At 44.6% G+C, this 19,513-nt stretch overlaps 1 protein-coding gene and 1 long non-coding RNA gene across 2 annotated transcripts in view; both read right to left on the minus strand.

Moving 5' to 3' along the window:
- The window catches only part of LOC310636547, a 331,701-nt gene that overhangs the window by 188,397 nt on the left and 123,791 nt on the right, over positions 1 to 19,513 (minus strand). The window lies entirely within an intron of this gene.
- LOC310634053 (arylacetamide deacetylase-like 4) lies at positions 9,772 to 14,057 on the minus strand. Its single transcript, XM_083352099.1, has 4 exons — positions 13,937 to 14,057; positions 13,487 to 13,703; positions 12,446 to 12,509; positions 9,772 to 11,278 (listed from the first exon to the last, which is right to left on the minus strand). Exons 1-4 carry the CDS (start codon positions 14,012 to 14,014, stop codon positions 10,504 to 10,506), a joined length of 1,134 nt encoding a protein of 377 aa, XP_083208225.1. The 5' UTR covers positions 14,015 to 14,057; the 3' UTR covers positions 9,772 to 10,503.

Here is a 19,513-nt window from a genome sequence, read left to right on the forward strand (position 1 = left end):
CAGGAACCTACCATCCACTCGGCCGGTGAGGAAGCTGGACCACCGTTACCTTGGACCGTTCCCAGTTGAGGCCGTCATCAATCCGGTCGCCTATCGTTTAACTCTGCCACGTTCCCTGCGCGTGCACCCCGTCTTCCATCGGTCTCTGTTGGTCCCCGAGCAACCGGCTTGTCCACTCCGCCAAGCGGAACCTCCCCCATCAGGACCTCGTGATGGAGGCAGCACCCCCGACTACGAGGTCGCCAGCATCCGGGATTCCCGCTGGCTGAAAGGTCGCTTCCAGTACCTGATCGAGTGGAAAGGGTACGGGCCGGAGGACTTCACATGGGAAGACGCGACCGCCGTTCATGCCCCTGCGTTGGTGACTGCGTTTCACGAACAATTCCCATCCCGACCGCATCCGGATCGGCAGCCCCGGGGGAAGGGCCCTGCGGTGCAGGATAGTGTTGTGACTCAGGGCCAGCCTGTGGGTCCGGCAGCCAGCGCAGATGTATCGGATGACTCAGATGAGGGGGAGGAGGGAGACGAACTGGCTGATGATGGCTTGGAGGCTTGGCAGAGCTCCCAGCCGGGGCCCTCTTCTCAGCTGCGTGAGCCCGATAGTGCGGAGGATGATGACCCACAGCTGGCCCTGTTCAAGGACGCCCGACGCAGGAGGCAGTCGAGCAGGACCAAGCAGAGAAAGGCTGCGGGTCTCCTCGGGAGGAGGCAGAGGGAGGCCACGCCCTGAACTCTAAATAAAAGGAGTGTTTGGGGAAGGGCTGGTTGCTGAAAGCAACCCTTCCGCTTGAGGATTCAAGTTCCAGTGTTTTTGTTTCTTGTCCTGTTAATTGAGTAATAAATCTTGGCAGACGCTTTGCAGCCTCAGACCCTCTCCAGTCTCTACTGTTTGAACAGGGGTTTGCCTTATTACAAGGCCGGTAGTTGGCTGGTTCAGAACACCTTCATGCACATCATGCATCCTCTGAAGCACGGTCCTTCGCCCTCTACTAAGGTGATTTATACCTTGACATTTCCACCGGTATGATTGGGCAAATGATCATTTTTATTCATGATTTAAATGGACCAACAAGTTCTGAACAAACAGATCTCTTTAAAAAGCCTTCTCTCTTGAGGGTTATATTGTGATTCAGGGTCAGCCTGTGGGTTCGGCAGTTGGGTCGGACGACTCAGAGGAGGAGGAGGGGGGTGTTGAAGACTTTGCTGAGGGGGTTGAAGATCTTGCTGATGAGAGCCCTCAGCCAGGCCCCTCCCACTTGGTCACCATGGAGACCCAGCTGTGTGAGCCTGACAGCGTGGATGAAGATGACCCACAGCTGGCCCTGTTCAAGGACGCCCGACGCAGGAGGCAGTCAATTAGGAGTAAACAGAGGAAGGCAATGGGGCTTCTCGGAAGGAGGCAGAGAGAAGCCACGCCCTGAACTCTATATAAGGGGAATGTGTGGGGAGGGCTGGTTTGCTGAAGGCAACCGCTTGGATAGTTCATGTTTCTTAAAGCTCCTGTTTCTTGGTTTGTCTTGTTCCGTTTGTTTTTGTGGTAATAAATTTGGCAGGCGTAATTCCAGCCTCTTGCCTTCTTGTAAAAGGGGTTGTCCCTGCCTTTTCTGCAGGGCTGGTAGCAGGCTGGTACAGAACAGGTTACTTCAACCAACATCATTTGAGTTCACTTCATGATCACCCCATAAATCAAATGAGGAGGTTCGTTTATCTGCATTCCTTAATTAGGGCTTTCAGAGGCACACTGTGACCTGAGTGAGCTTCTGGGCACCACATTCCCTAACAGAGAAAATTGACTGCACAGATTTTGAGATGACAACAGCCTCAAACAAGGTTTCATGTCGAGTGGATTTTGCTACTTGGGTTGTAATTTGGTATTTTTGCTTCTGATGGTCAGAGGGAGATCAGTTCAACTAAGGTTCTCTAAAATCGAAATCACAGCAATGTTCCAATATCTTAGGGGTTGCCCCAAAGAAGAGGGAATCAAACTGTTCTCCAAAGCAGCTGAAGGCAGGACAAGAAGTCGGTCAGCTTTTCGATAAGGATGCTTGGCAGAATAGTGTTGAAAGCCAAGCTATAATCAATGAAAAGCATCCCGACATAGCTTCCAGGTTTCTCCATATGGCTTGCTACAGAATGTAGAGCAGTAGCTATGGCATCATCTGTCAACCTATTCCCCCTGTAGGCAAACTGATGTTTGTTGAAGTCCGATGGGAGGCATGTCCTAAGATGTTGGAGAACCAGTCTTTCGAAACATTTCATCACTACAGACATTAATGCAACAGGTCTGTAGTCATTTAGGCACTCAATGGCTGTTTTCTTTGGGACTGGGATAATAGTGGCTGCTTTCAAGCATGATGGTACACAGGCCGTTTGTTAAAGATCCTTGTCAGGACCCTTGCTAATTGGTCGGCACAATTTTTAACCACTATCCTCAGCACCCCATCTGGGCCTGCAGCTTTGCTCTTAAGTAAATCCCTGCAGTTTTTAAGATAGGAACACAGCATAAATATGAGCCAGTTGCTAAGCATCTGAATTTTGACCGCGTGACCTGTGCAGATGCTACAGTGGTGATCACTGATAAGTCACTTTTTTCAATGCCGCTGTAATTTCAAACGGTCATTAAGTCGAGGGCTACCTGTATTCCAAGCTAGACCAATTACAGCAGTGGGCAAAATTGTAGAAACCTTTTGGGAAAAGTGTATTTTTGAGGTTTGATGGCTAATAACACCACTTTTTTTTGTAGTAACATAAAATTATATATCAATGGAAAGATAATTTAATCAAGGATGTAATGCAACAAACTTTGTTCAATTATCTCTACTGTATTCAATGAAACGTTATAGCCAAATAACCAGAAAAGGGTAGCTTTCATCTGATTGTAGCCAATGAGCAGGAGTGTTTAGAGAGCCAATCAGGTGTCATCTTGCTTTGGCAATGAGCCAATCAGATCACAGTAGGATTCAGTTATGGATGTCATGTATTGAAGCTGAGAGGAGGACATTTGTCAGTGTGCTATGCGATCGCCATCAAGTTGGTTGGGTTTTTTTTGTGTTCTTCCATTTTTTTTGCTAAATAAGTTGACCCCCTCCTCTTGGTGGCAGCCCCTTAAATATTGGAATACTGCTATCATGTCACCCCCTGCCTAGTCCTTCTTTTCTCTAGAGTGGCCCTAACTAAATCCTGCAATCATTCTTCATTAGTCTCCAGGCTTTTAATCATCTTAGTTGCTCTTCTTTGCACTTCTTCCAAAGTCTCAACATCTTTTTTGTAAGATGGTGACCAAAACTGGATGAAAGTTATTCCAGATGTGGCCTTCCTAAGGCTTTATAAAGCAGTACTAATACTTCATGTGATTTTGATTCTGTGGCTCTGTTTATACAATCAAGGATTGTATTAGCTTTTTTGGCTGCGGCCGCACACGGCTGGCTCATATTTAAATGATCGTCAAGCCCTGTGGTGATGCAAGCGTCCTCGACTTACATGTTGTTGTTGTTAGCTGCGAAGTCATGTCCGACCCATCGCGACCCTATGGACAACATTCCTCCAGGCCTTCCTGTCCTCTACCATTTTCTGGAGTCCATTTAAGCTCACGCCTACTGCTTCAGTGACTCCATCCAGCCACCTCATTCTCTGTCGTCCCCTTCTTCTATTGCCCTCGATCTTCCCCAGCATTAGGCTCTTCTCCAGGGAGTCCTTCCTTCTCATTAGGTGGCCAAAGTACTTGAGTTTTAGCTTCAGGATCTGGCCTTCTAAAGAGCAGTCAGGATTGATCTCCTCTAGGACTGACCGGTTTGATCGCCTTGCAGTCCAAGGGACTCGCAGGAGTCTTCTCCAGCACCACAGTTCAAAGGCCTCAATTCTTTGGCGCTCAGCCTTTCTTATGCTCCAACTTTCACTACCATACATTGCAACTGGAAAGACCATAGCCTTGACTATACGCACTTTTGTTGACAGGGTGATGTCTCTGCTTTTTAGTGTGCTGTCTAGATTTGCCATGGCTTTCCTCCCCAGGAGCAAGCGTCTTTTAATTTCTTGGCTACAGTCCCCATCTGCAGTGATCTTGGAGCCCAGGAAAATAAAATCTGTCACTACCTCCATTTCTTCCCCATCTATTTGCCAGGAATTGAGAGGGCCAGATGCCATGATCTTGGTTTTCTTAATGTTAAGTTTCAACCCAAGTTTTGCACTCTCCTTCTTCACCTGCAACAAGAGGCTCTTTAGTTCTTCTTCACTTTCTGCCATTAGAGTGGTATCATCTGCGTATCTTAGGTTGTTGATATTTCTTCCGGCAATCTTAATTCCAACTTTTGATTCATCTAGCCCTGCCTTTCTCATGATGTGCTCTGCATATAAGTTAAATAGGCAGAGCGACAGTATACAGCCTTGCCGGACTCCTTTCCCAATTTTGAACCAATCAGTGGTTCCGTGTCCAGTTCTCACTGTTGCTTCTTGACCCGCATATAGGTTTCTCAAGAGACAAATAAGATGGTCTGGTACTCCCATCTCTTTAAGAACTTGCCACAGTTTGTTATGATCCACACAATCAAAGGCTTTAGCATAGTCAATGAAGCAGAAGTAGATGTTTTTCTGGAACTCCCTAGCTTTCTCCATGATCCAGCGTATGTTGGCAATTTGATCTCTAGTTCCTCTGCCTCTTCGAAATCCTGCCTGCACTTCTGGTAGTTCTCGATCCACATACTGCTGAAGTCTAGCTTGTAGGATTTTAAGCATGACTTTACTAGCATGAGAAATGAGTGCAATGGTGCGATAGTTTGAACATTCTTTGGCACTGCCTTTCTTAGGAATTGGAATGTAAACTGATCTTTTCCAATCCTGTGGCCACTGTTGAGTTTTCCAAATTTGCTGGCAAATTGAGTGTAGCACTTTTACTGCATTGTCTTTTAAGATTTTGAATAGCTCAGCTGGAATACTGTCACCTCCACTAGCTTTGTTGTTGCTCAGCTTTTCTAAGGCCCACTTCACTTCACATTCTAGGATGTCTGGCTCGAGGTCAGTGACCACCTCATTGTGATTATCAGGGACGTTAAGCTCATTCTTGTATAGTTCTTCTGTGTAATTTTGCCACCTCTTCTTAATCTCTTCTGCCTCTGTTAGGTCCCTGCCATTTTGGTCCTTTATCATGCCCATTTTTGCATTAAACGTTCCCTTCATTTCTCCAATTTTCTTGAAAAGATCTCTGGTCCTCCCTATTCTATTGTTTTCTTCTATTTCTTTGCACTGTTCATTTAAGAAGGCATTCTTATCTCTTCTAGCTATTCTCTGGAATTCTGCATTCAATTGGGTGTATCTTTCTTTTTCTCCCTTGCCTTTCGCTTCCCTCCTTTCCTCAGCTATTTGCAAAGCTTCCTCAGACAGCCATTTTGCTTTCTTGCATTTCTTTTTCTTTGGGATGGTTTTGGTTGCTACCTGTTGTACAATGTCACGAACCTCTGTCCATAGTTCTTCAGGCACTCTGTCTATCAGATCTAATTCCTTAAATCTATTTGTCACCTCTACTGTATATTCAACAGGGATATGATTTAATTCATACCTGACTGGCCTAGTGCTTTTCCCTACTTTCTTCAGTTTAAGCCTAAACTTTGCAAGGAGAAGCTCATGGTCTGAGCCACAGTCAGCTCCTGGTCTTGTTTTTACTGACTGTATAGAGCTTCTCCATCTTTGGCTGCAGAGCATATAGTCAATCTGATTTCTGTGTTGACCATCTGGTGATGTCCATGTGTAGAGCCGTCTCTTGGGTTGTTGGAAAAGAGTGTTTGCTATGACCATCGTATTCTCTTGACAGAATTCTATCAGCCTGTGCCCTGCTTCATTTTGCACTCCAAGGCCAAACTTGCCTGTTATTCCAGTTATCTTTTGGCTTCCTACTTTAGCATTCCAATCCCCCATGATGATAAGGACATCATTTTTTGGTGTTAGTTCTATAAGGTGCTGTAGTGCTTCATAGAACTGGTCAATTTCATCCTCTTCAGCACTGGTGGTTGGGGCATAGACTTGGACTACTGTGATATTGAATGGTTTGCCTTGGATTCGAACTGAGATCATTCTGTCATTTTGAGGATTGTATCCCAGTATTGCTTTTCCTACTCTTTTATTGACTATGAAGGCTACTCCATTTCTTCTGAGGGATTCTTGCCCGCAGTAGTATACCTGATGGTCATCTGAATTAAATTCACCCATTCCTGTCCATTTTAGTTCGCTGATACCTAAGATGTCAATGTTCAGTCTTGTCATCTCTTGTTTGACCACGTCCAGTTTTCCTTGATTCATGGATCTTACATTCCAGGTTCCTATGGAGAAAAAATCTTTACAGCATCGGACTTTCCTTTCACCACCAGACATATCCACAGCTGAGCGTCCTTTCGGCTTTGGCCCAGTCGCTTCATTCTTTCTGGCGCTACTAGTACTAGCCCTCTGCTCTTCCCCAGTAGCATATTGGACGCCTTCCGACCTCGACTTACTACCATTCATTTAGTGACCCTTCAAATTTACAATTCCACTGAAAAGAGAGATTTAGGATCAGTCCTCCCAATTACGACCGTTGCATCCTCCCCATGGTCCCGTGATCAAAATTTGGGTGCTTGGCAACTGATTCATATTTATGGAAACTAATCCACGAGAGGAGCAACCTAGAACTGAGGAGAAATTTCCTGACAGTTAGAACAATTAACCAGCGGAACAACCTGCCTCCAGAAGCTGTGAATGCTCCAACACTGGAAGTTTCTAAGAAGAGACTGGACAACCATTTGTCTGAAATGGTACAGGGTTTCCTGCCTGAGCAGGGGGTTGGACTAGATGACCTCCAAGGTCCCTTCCAACTTGATGATGATGATGATGACGGTTGCAGATTTCTGGGTTCATGCACTTTGCTTCCAGCAAGCATAGCCGATAGGGGAAGCCATTCGCTTAAGGATTGTATGATCTGTTTAACAATTTCAGTGGTTCGCTTCACAACTGTGGCAAAAAAAATCTTGTCAAATTAGGCGCAATTCATTTAATCACCCTGCTTAGCGATGGAAATTCTGACCATAAGTCAAGGGTTGCCTGTACAGTAAGATTTGTGAACAGAACCATGAAATAAGGATATGAGCTAAACATTGAATATATTCAGAATAAATATGGGACTAAAAAGTATCATTTAGCATTTGAATAAGTAGCGGATTTTTTATGACGTATAATTAGTTAATAGTTATTTTATTAATATTTTGATTATGGAGAGTTAAAGTGTGATAGAATTTAATATTTTATTATTGTTGTTAGCATATTTTAGATTATGCTTGTTTGTATTATTATACCCTGTATTCAGCTCTGGGAAGTTGGGGAGGGAGGAGGGGAGGGTGGGGGGAGTTGGGGAGGGGGGAGGCGGAGGAGGGGTTTTTTTGTATTTAAAATTGTATTGTAAAACTTTTCAATTAAAAAAAAACCTTCCACTGTTGGAGCATCCACAGCTTCTGGAGGCAGGTTGTTCCACTGATTAATTGTTCTGTCAGGAAGTTTCTCCTTAGTTCTAGGTTGCTTCTCTCCTTGACTAGTTTCCATCCTTGGCTTCTTGTACGGCCCTTCTGGTGCTTTGGAGAATAGATTGACTCCCTCTTCTTGGTGACAACCCTTGAAATACTGGAAGACTGCTTTCATGTGACACCTAGTTCTTCTGTTCATCAAACTAGCCAAGATGGTTCATATTTATGACAGTTGCAGTGTCCTGGAATCATGCGATTACCTCTTGTGAACTTCTGACAAGCAAAGTCAATGAGGAAACTAGATTCACTTAACAACCATGTTACTAACTTACAACTGCAGTGATCCACGTAACAAACATGGCAAGAGAGGTTGTAAAATGGGGCAAAATTCACTTAACAACTGTCTCACTTAGGAACAGAAATTTTGGGCTCAATTGCATTCGTAAGTCGAGGACTACCTGGGGTTTCACAGACCCATCCTGGCTTGCCCGATCAGGCAGTTGCTGTTTTGCCTAATTCAGGTTGAGGTCTAATCTGGGGCTTGATTCATCCTTCCTCACCACATTTTCCTCTTCTTTGTTAAGATATTTAATTTAATAGCTGGAGCAGTGAAGGGTTGGGCAATGAGTCAGAACACGCAGTTATAGCTGATTGGTTGAAGAGGGCTGGCCACTGCACAAGGCAATCTAAGCTATGATTGGTTGCCTTGAGTGAAAAGGGGGAGGTTCCTTGTTTCCCGCCTTTTTTCCTCTGAGTGCCCTCTGTAATTTACCTCATGATATGTTGATTTATCTGACGTGCTCCTATTTACCTGCTTATCTTATTTACTATTAATATATTTATTTATATAAAACTATGTGTTTGTGTCAGCATCTCTGACTCCATTTGGACACCGGCTGCGCAATTCCCTGACATTTTTCCCTGCAGTCCCAGATCGCAGAGAAGCTGAGGAAAGGGACACACACACACGCACGCGCACACACACACACACACACAGTTTCATGAGGGGCTGGCAGTCTTCTGCCCACCCAAGGGGCTTGCTAGTTCATGCCCTTCCAACAGTTAAGAGATGATCTGACATGGGGAGCAAACACCAAAGTTGTGATGAAGAGAGCACAGCAGAGGTTATACTTCTTGAGAATTCTCAGGAAGCATAATCTCTCAAAGGACCTGTTGTTGGCATTCTACCACTGTACCATAGAGAGCGTGTTAACCTATGGTCTGTGTGTGTGGTTTGGGAGTTGTACAGTCAGGGAAAAAACAATGCTGTCCAGGGTCGTAAAGACTGTGGAGAGAATAATTGGGTGTACTCTTCCTACTTTAGATCAAATTTATGCCTCCAGGTGTTATAAGAAAGCTGTGGAGATTGTGCAGGATTGCACGCACCCCGGAAATGATCTCTTTCAGCTTCTGGCTTCTAGAAGGAGGTATAGGGTCATAAAGACCAGGACCAGCCGCTTGAGAAATAGTTTTTATCCAAAAGCGGTTTTGGCCTTGAATGCAGCAGAATGCAGTTTCTGAGAGAACTTCTGTATTTAGTTTTTAGAGTGTTAGAGTGTTTCTAGGGGTTAAATGTGTATATATTTATATATTTATATTTATTAAACCTATATACCGCCCTTCTCCCGTAGGACCCAGGGCGGTTCACAAGGCAATTAAAACAACATTACAATACAAAAATTAATAGAAATTAAAATAGATTAAAATTTCCTTAATTAAAATCTAAAACCCCTATAACTCTGATTGAAAACCCAGTTACAATAAGTTAAAAAATTAAAAAAATCCTCAGTCCTGGCCGGAAAGCTCTAAGAGCCATGTCTTCAGGTCCCGGCGGAACGAACGAAAATCAGGGGCAGTCCTAAGCTCTATGGGTAACTGGTTCCAGAGGGCAGGCGCGCCCACAGAGAAGGCCCTCCCCCTGGGTGTTGCCTGTGTGGGAGCACACAGGACGAAGGGAACTTGATGCCGGCAGCAGGTATATGTGGGGTGGGTGGTATGTTGATATGTATTTTGTTGTTTTTGTTGGGTTTTGTGGGGTTGATGCGGTTTTTTCAATTTCGTTGTTCTGTATGGGACAATGACAATAAAGGTTATCGTATCGTATCGTATCGACATGGACCCACACGCCCCATTCTGTCAACATAGCCGTGCCTGTGCGCCACCCTCCCCTTTTCTCCCCTTGCCTTTTGCAGTGGGCAGAAACGAAACTGAAACGAAACAGAAATGAAACAGACTGGGATTTGTTTCTGGAGTCTTTACTGAAGCTCAAAAGGTTCACATGAAGTCAGCTGTCACTATTCTAGAAGCTCAGCAACCCGGGACCACCTGCTGCTAAAGCAAAGAGGGACCAAGGAAAGAGGATACAGGAAGCGTCAACAAGGAGAGGTCCCTTAAGATCTTACTGCATCAGTCTTGCTGGAGAGAAACACCTCTTCAGAAACAGATGAGAGGAAGGCACAGTTCAAGGCAAGGTCCTGCTAGGAAACAGAACCTATGCCAACGGGTGAGGGGGGCTAGCACAATAGGCCTCCAGAGCTTTTTTGGGGTGAATCCCTTTTTTCGTTCAATTTTTTTATCTGCCTGTGGGAATAATGGCCTCCTGAAGGAGCTGCACTGGGTTTTCCATGACAAATGAAGGCATATATACACGTCCCAGATCAACATTGCAAGATCCAATCTGGTTCGGTCACCAAGACCAGAGGTTTACTCTTCAGAGCATTCGGGCCCGTGCTGGAGACATCTGGCAACTCTCCCAACTGTGCCTCAGTGCCGCATAGAAGTTCTGGCTTTGGGGTAAGAGGGAAAACCACAGTTTCCTGGCACAGCCTGACACCAGGCTACTTGAGTGGTGGGCTATGAACGAGCTGGAGAGGGCAAGGATGTGTCTCTTCAAAGAGATGGTGGACCATCTTCAGGTCAGTTAAGCAGGACAGATGGATGAAATTATAGGGTATCACCTCTTCAAATCAAGATCTGTAAGGCAAGGGCCAGATGAACAAGGCAGAAGAATGAGGCTCTTGGATTTCTAGAATCGTTCTAGGAATTGGATTACACTATTTATACTCTTCCTCGTACCAGGAAACTGTATTGGTCCCATATCTATCAGCAAGGTGATCCCATGGAATCCATCCTTGAGGTGATGCCAGGTGACAGGCACACCGTTGTCTTCCAGCCTCTTCTTATAGAGCAAGCCATCATCTCGGAAAATGTCGTATTCGCAGGTTAAAAGGAAAGTCTCTGGAAACTGCTGGATGATGGCGTCTTCCGCCAGGAGCGGGGAAAACATGGGGTCAAAAACTCCTTTGGATTTTTTGAAAAGATCTTCTGAAAATGGACCAGGTACAAACGGCACGTAACCCCGGCCTTTAAATTCCTCCGGAATATGTTCCGCACTGATCCATTTCTGATACTTTGCCCTGACTTCCTGCGGTATATGGGCATTGGCCATAATTTCATTGGCCCCGGCACTGGTTCCCAAGAGATAAACTGTGCCAAGACGAACAGCATCTTTCTTGAGTAAGAGGGGAATAGAATGGTTTTGCTGGTAAGAAGGTAAATTGAAATCCAGACTTTGTAGGAAAGGATACACTAGCATCTGGGCCCGGGGCTGTGGCACGTCCTTTTTCATCACAAGTTGCTGAGCAGTGCTGGCAACAAGTGTGCCTCCGCTGCTGTCGCCAGCCAGCACGATCCGTTTAGGGTCCACCCCGTAGTCCTGCGCATTCTTCAGAAAATGTGATACGGCAGTGTAGCAGCTGAGTTGTTGAGCTGGAAAGGGATGCTCTGGCGCCAAGGGGTATCTGAAGCAACAGTGAGTCAAAACACAACCTTTCAAATGCATTGGCATTCCTATTATTATGATGAATATAATAAGGGCCTCCTCAGGGTGCCACCGGTCAGAGAATGTCGATTGGTGGCCCCCAGGGGGAGATCCTTCTCTGTGGGCGCCCCGGAACTATGGAACCAGTTACCGGTTGAGCTCCGGACGGCGCGATCTAAAAACATACTTGTTCGAACAAGCCGGCCTGGCCTGAGGGGGATTGGTGGGGTTTTTACTGTCATTTTATTGGGGTTTTTACTATGTATTAATTGTTTTTTTAGTGGGCATGTATTTAATTACTTTTTAACTTTTGTAACTCTGTGTTTTTATTCTTGCCCTGTACACCGCCCTGAGTCCTTCGGGAGAAGGGCGGTATAGAAATATTAATAAATTAAATTAAATTAAATTAGCTGCCTACCCCAAAAAAGACTGGGCAGCATGCAACAACCGATAGAGGCAGTCCTCAACTTACAACAGTTCATTTAATACTTACAACAGTTCATTTAATAACTGTTCAACATTACAACACCACTTCGAAAAAGTGACTTATGACCATTTTTCACACGACCGTTGTAGCATCCCTGTGGTCACATGATGAAACTTAGGGTGCCTGGCAACTGATATTTATGACAGTTGCGGTGTCTCAGGCTCACGTGATCCCCTTTTGTGACCCTCTGACAAGCTAGGTCAGTGGGATTCAGTTAACAACTGCGTTACTAACGTAACAATTGCACTGATTCACTTAACAACTGTGGCAAGACAGGTCATAAAATGGGACAAAGCTCACTTAACAACGGTCTCACAAAGCAACAGAAATTTTGGGCTCCGTTGTGATTGTAAGTCGAGGACTACCTGTAATTCTGGAAACTACTCTGAAGTAACCCGCTGCATCCTTGTTGTTTCCTTGTGGCTGTCAGCATTTTAGTAGACTGTCTAGAGCAGACATGTCAAACTCGCGACGTCACGTGATGTCGCGCAACGTATCGGAGCCTTTTCGCCATTGTTGGCAATGGGGTGGGCGTGGTTTCCTGGTGACGCATCCGGCCCGCGGGCCAGCAGTTTGACACCCCTGGTCTAGAGAGAGAGAGAGGTTATGGCAGTTGGATTTTGTGCCTTCTGTGACACAAGTCAACCTGAGCTCACTTACCCAATTAATACGACCACAGTGTCAGTTTTCCGGGCAATGAAGTCGCACAGCCTTCTGTGGCCTTCTGAAATACCACAAAGAATTGGTTGAATTGATCTTCAGATGAGAACATCCCATATCTCCCACCCCTAATGTAGATAAGGCTCGCAATCTGGGAGTCCTCTTAGATTCACAGCTCTCCTTAGAAGATCATGTAGGAGCTGTGACTAGAGGGGCCTTCGCCCAGGTTCGTCTGGTGCGCCAGTTGCGACCCTATCTGGACCTGGATGCCTTGCGTACAGTCACTCATGCACTTGTGACCTCTCGTTTAGACTACTGCAATGCTCTCTACATGGGGCTGCCCTTGAGGACCACTCAGAAGCTTCAGCTGGTACAGAATGCAGCCACGCGAGTTCTTTTAGGGGTCTCCCGATACTCCCATGTTACACCTCTGCTCCGTGAGCTGCATTGGCTTCCAGTAGCCTTCCAGGTGAGATTCAAGGTGCTGGTGATGACATATAAAGCCCTACATGGCATGGGTCCGGACTACCTACGGGAGCACCTACTGCCAGCGTCAACTTCCCTCCGTCCTGTACGCTCCCACAGAGAGGGCCTCCTCAGGGTACCACCGGTCAGAGAATGTTGACTGGTGACCCCCAGGGGGAGAGCGTTCTCGGTGGGTGCACCAGTCCTTTGGAACCGCTTACCGGCTGAAATACGGATGGCCCCCGACCTTCGCTCCTTCCGGCGTGATCTAAAAACTTATCTATTTGAACAAGCCGGCCTGGTCGGATGGGTTTGGGGTTTTAACATTGTTTTTAACTAACTTACTACATTGGGCACAATCATTTAACTTTAAATCTTGTATCCTGTATTCTTATTTTTATTGCCCTGTACACCGCCCTGAGTCCTTCAGGAGAAGGGCTGTATATAAATCAAATAAATAAATAAATAAATAATGTGTAGGTTTTTATCTGAGCACATGCATTTTTCCCATTTGGTCCTTGGCGTGCTGCAGAAGAATCAGGGTACATCAATCAAACAATTATTTGGAAAACCTACGGGGGGTTCCAATCAGGCCTGCTCCTCCGTGGATCCAGACAAGTCCTCGTCTGTTCTCTGGACTTGCTCCTTTGGGACAACAGACCACCACCGGCACTCTGTCAAAAAGCACTTCCTTGACGATCAAGTCAGACGGTTTCCTTGTGGGTATTCCATCCACAAGGAGTTTCCATATCGCAAATTCAGGGCAGATGCCAAGTTTATCGAGAATCGTGGCCTGCACAGGCGAAAGACGAGAAAGAAAACAAATGATAATGCACAAAGGATTTGTTTAGATGCTATCCAGAGCGAGTTCTAATAAACGAGAAGATTTGGAGCTCAGCATTGAAAAGAGGGATCCTTGGTGCTCTCTGAGCTTGGTGGTGGATCCTCAGGCACACCAAGTGTAGGACTGTGCCATTCAGGCAAACCAACTGAAAGCAAAGCTGGAATCCAAAGGCAGACACTTACCAGTCCCATAACAATTCTCACAGACGAAAAGAGAAGGCGCAGTTTTGTCCCCTGGCTGATTCCTGGCGGGATATGCATGCCGATGATGTTACAGTGAAGGATCCACCCGAGGAATAACAGCGTGACTGAAATGCAAAAGTAAAATGCCAATATCCACAGGGTTTGGCCCAGCATCGTTTCCATGGTGGAAAGGTCTTTCACTATCTGGCCAAAGAAAATTGTCTTAAAGCTTAATTTGCTTTGTTCTTGCTCCGTGAGGTCTATATTGCCCTGTAGTTCTTTTAATTATAGGTGACGGGTACACCTCGATGCCTTCTCTTATATCATTTCCACCGGTATGATTGGGCAAATGATCATTTTTATTCATGATTTAAATGGACCAACAAGTTCTGAACAAACAGATCTCTTTCAAAAGCCTTCTCTCTTGAGGGTTACCTCAACCAACATCATTTGAGTTCACTTCATGATCACCCCATAAAGCAAATGAGGAGGTTCGTTTATCTGCATTCCTTAATTAGGGCTTTCAGAGGCACACTGTGACCTGAGTGAGCTTCTGGGCACCACATTCCCTAACAGAGAAAATTGACTGCACAGATTTTGAGATGACAACAGCCTCAAACAAGGTTTCATGCCGAGTGGATTTTGCCACTTGGGTTGTAATTTGGTATTTTTGCTTCTGATGGTCAGAGGGAGATCAGTTCGACTAAGATTGTCTAAAATCGACATCATAGCAATGTTCCAATATCTTAGGGCTTGCCCCAAAGAAGAGGGAATCAAACTGTTCTCCAAAGCAGCTGAAGGCAGGACAAGAAGAAACGGATGGAAACTAATCAAGGAGAGAAGCAACCTGGAACTAAGGAGAAATTACCTGACAGAACAATTAATTAGTGGAACAGCTTGCCTCCAACACTGGAGGTTTTTAAGAAGAGACTGGACAATTATTTACCTGAAAATGTATAGGGCAGCAGTCCCCAAACTTTGCGGCTTGGTGGCCCAGCTTGGGGGGCAGGGGAAAACAAGGCTGCATGCATGCAACTCGACTCATACAAGTAGCGGGCCGGCGCACGCACGTATGCACACACAGCTCAATTGTAAGTTATAATAATAATAATAATAATAATAATAATAATAATAATAATAATAATAATAAGAAGAAGAAGAAGAAGAAGAAGAAGAAGAAGAAGAAGAAGAAGAAGAAGTAGTAGTTGGAAGGGACCTTGGAGGTTATCTAGTCCAACCCCCTGCTCAGGCAGGAAACCCTATACCATTTCAGGCAAATGGCTGTCCAGTCTCTTCTTAAAAACTTCCAGTGTTGGAGCATTCACCACTTCTGGAGGCAGGTTGTTCCACTGGTTAATTGTTCTAACTGTCAGGAAGTTTCTCCTTAGTTCTAGGTTGCTTCTCTCCTTGACTAGTTTCCATCCGTTGCTTCTTGTCCTGCTCTCAGGTGCTTTGGAGAATAGCTTGACTCCCTCTTCTTTGGGGCAGCCCCTGAGATATTGGAACACTGCTATCATGTCACCCCTCACCCTTCATTAAACTACACATACCCAATTCCAGCAACCGTTCCTGATATGTTTTAGCCTCCAGTCCCCTAATCATCTTTGTTGCTCTTCTCTGTACCCTTTCTAGAGTCTCGACATCTTTTTTGCGTCGTGGTGACCAAAACTGGATGCAGCATTCCAGGTGCGCCCTTACCAAAGCATTGTAAAGTGGTATTAGTACTTCACTTGATATTGATTCTATCCCTCTGTTAATGCAGCCTAGCACTGTGTTGGCTTTTTTTGGCAGCTGCAGCACACTGCTGGCTCATATTGAAGTGATTGACTACTAGGACTCGGAGATCCCTCTCCCAGTTACTACTATTGAGCAAGGTACCACCTATACTATACCTGTGCATTTGATTTTTCCTGCCTAAATGTAGAACCTTACTTTTTTCACCATTGAATTGAGATGCATGCCCGTGCACGCCAGGCCACTTGCGCAAGCTGCACACACACACACACACACACACACACACCGGCCCACCGCTCACATGGCCCGGTGGCGAATAGGCCACAGTCCGATAGTGGGCCACAGTCCAGGGACTGGGGACCCCGATATAGGGTTTCCTGCCTGAGCAGGGGGTTGGACTAGAAGACCTCCAAGGTCCCTTCCAATTCTGTTGTTATTGTTATTGTTATTAAAACCCAGAGCCCCGAATGCAGCTCTTTGCCCTTCCTTAATAATGAAACATTTGTAGATGGGAAAATTGCAACTATCACTATTGGGTAGAATCTCTATAATTAAGATGAAAGTTTTACCAGAGATGGGTTTTTTTGTTTCAGATTTTACCAGTATTGGCAACTGCTACTTCATTTGTTTATATGGCAAGGGGGGAAAAAAACCCAAGAATTACATATAAATTATTGCAAGATGCCACAGAAAGTTTGGCTTTACCGGATTTGAAATTGGATTTTTGATGCTTGTTGCTTTGTCGGGCAAAAAGAACGGCCGATTCTCCCAAATGAAAGGTTAGTCAAGCTAGAGGGCCATGAATTAAGATTGGGATGGCACAGCTATTTATGGTATGATAGAGTTCAAACAAATGTTGATTTTTATAATCACTTTGTTAGACGCGCCATCCTTAATTTGGAAGAAATATAAAATAAGGGTTCTCTGCGAAGATGCCTCTTTGGCTATCTCCCCAAGAAGCTCTTTTTTTTTTTTAAAGAAATGATGGGAAGGCCAGACTGGTAGAGTTATGGCTGAATAATATCCTTCCATTAAAGGTAAAGGTAAAGGTTCCCCCGCACATGCGTGCTAGTCGTTTCCGACTCTAGGGGCTGGTGCTCATCTCTGTTTCAAAGCCGAAGAGCCAGCGCTTGTCCGAGGACGTCTCCGTGGTCATGTGGCCGGCATGACTAGATGCCAGAGGCGCACGGAACGCTATTACCTTCCCACCGTAGTGGTCCCTATTTGTCTACTTGCATTTTTACGTGCTTTCGAACTGCTAGGTTGGCAGAAGCTGGGACAAGTAACAGGTGCTCACTCTGTTACGCGGCACTCGGGATTCGACCCGCCAAACTACCGACCTTCTGATCGACAAGCTCAGCGTCCTAACCCACTGAGCCACCGCGTCCCTTTTATCCTTCCATTATGGTGAGCCTATTCTCAACTCCAAAGAGGAGCTAGAGTCAGAAGGAGGTGTTTGCCATTGGTTTCCATATTTACAATTGACAGGAAGCTTTGAACTGGATAAAAAAGAGTTACGGATTCCATTTTGTGAAAAATGAATTGGATATCCCACTGTGTGATAGTGATGAGCGTGTTGTTGCTAAGGCTTATAAATTGGGATTTGGAAAACGACTACATAAAGCGTTGTGTGATTCAGTGGGCAAATAATTTGGGATATAATGGAATGCTTGAACAATGGGGGAATATGTGGACGAAAGGCCTAAACTTCACATTAAATTATAATTCAAAACAAAATTTCTGTAAGATTATGTATCATTGGTATCTAGCACCAGGTAAGTTGTGAAGAATGTATAAAGGTATCTTAAATGAATGTTGGGAATGTAAATATAAAGGAGCTTTTTATCGTTTATGATGGACAGGTGTCAAAGCAAAGAAATATTGGAGTAACATTCACATCTTAATACAAAAGATTCTTAAAGTTAATAGAAAAATACAACCAGAGACTTTTCTTTTAGGCCTAATGGATACGGAACTTAAAAGAATATTAACCGGTAAGAATGTTTTGAAAATAAATTTAAGTAAGAATTTTGTAAACAGGATCTGTGACGAGGCCATCAAGATGATCAGTTAGAAAAGAAGCTTCATACTCATGAGGTTATTATTTGCAGAAATATTAGAAATGTTTATATTGATATTTATCAAAATAATAAGAATTGTGAGAACATTGTTGGAAGAAGAGAAAATCAAGCAAAGCTATTATGTGGACTATAGAATTATAGAAATTAATTGTTATTGTTTTTTTTAAATATAAACCCAGACAACATGCTGTTTATCAAATATTATGGTGATTATGTTAAAAAAAATCAATAAAACTTTTCTTTTTTAAAAAAAATGGGAACTTTGATGTTATGCAGGTAGTCCTCGACTTATGGCCACAATTGAGCCCAACATTTCTATTGCTAAGTGAGACATTTGTTAAGCAAATGTTGCCCGATTTTATGACCTTTATTGCCTCAGTTGTTAAATGAATCACTGCGGTTGTTAAGTTAGTAACCGGGTTGTTAAGCAAAACTGGTTTCCCCATTGACTTTGCTTGTCGGAAAGTCGTAAGTGACTTATTCCAATGCCACTGTAACTTCGAACGGTCAATAAATGAACTGTTGTAAGTCAAGGACTACTTGTCTATGTTGACAGCAGCAAGATTACTTTATGGACAGAAAAGGAAGGGCATTTTGAGTCCCATGAGGGGCGAATGGCTGCAAAAGTTGGAGTTAGCTGAGAGGGCAAATTGACGGCTTTGATCGAAGAAAAGATCACCATTAATTTTGTTTCTACTTGGAAATTTTATATTATTAGGTAAAGGTAAAGGTTCCCCCGCACATGCGTGCTAGTCGTTTCCGACTCTAGGGGCCGGTGCTCATCTCCGTTTCAAAGCCAAAGAGCCAGCACTTGTCCGAGGACGTCTCCGTGGTCATGTGGCTGGAATGACCAGGTGTCAAAGGCGCACGGAACGCTGTTACCTTCCCACCGTAGCGGTCCCTATTTTTCTACTTGCGTTTTTACGTGCTTTCAAACTGCTAGGTTGGCGGAAGCTGGGACGAGTAACAGGCGCTCACTCTGTTACGCGGCACTCGGGATTCGACCCGCCAAACTGCCGACCTTCTGATCGACAAGCTCAGCGTCCTAACCCACTGAGCCACCGCATCCCCGTTTATATTATTGCACAAAAGTAAAAAGCTGAGGCTTCATGTTGTCTTATTCTACTGAACCAAAAGGAGTTGGAAGTCAATGCTTTTTTTCTCTCTCCCCCACCCCCCACTCTACCCTACATTTCCGTCTTTTTCCCGTTTCCTCTCCTATTTTACCTTTATTTTTATTTTTTCCTTGTATTTTTGCATTTTATGCTTTGATATACTAAAGAAACTTTGCAACTGGAGGAAGAACCATTTGCGGGGTTTTAGAACATGCCTTGGATGGAAGAAGATGAGTCTAATAAATACAGGTATTCCTCAACTCACAACCACAATTGGGCCCAATTTTTTTAAAATTGCTGAGTGAGACAGGTGTTCAGTGAATTTTGCCCCACTGTAGTTGTTCCGTTAGTAACAAGGTTACTAAAGTGAATCCGGCCTCCCCATTGGCTTGGCTTGGCTTGGCAGAAGGTCGCAAAAGGGGAATCATATTTATGCAACCGTCCTAAATACGAGTCACTTGCCAAGAGTCTGAATTTTGATCATGTGACCATGCGGGGATGCTGCAATGGTCGTAAAGGCGGGGGGTGTCAACGCTGCTAACGTTGTATGTTTTTGCATCGACAACAGATGGAAGTATAGTTTTTTCCCTTTCGCTTGCTGGGAGGAGTGTGTGTGAATGAGAGTCCAGCTAGACATAACAACACTA

This window comes from Vipera ursinii, assembly GCF_947247035.1.
Source record: "Vipera ursinii genome assembly, chromosome: 2".
Lineage (NCBI taxonomy): Eukaryota > Metazoa > Chordata > Lepidosauria > Squamata > Viperidae > Vipera > Vipera ursinii.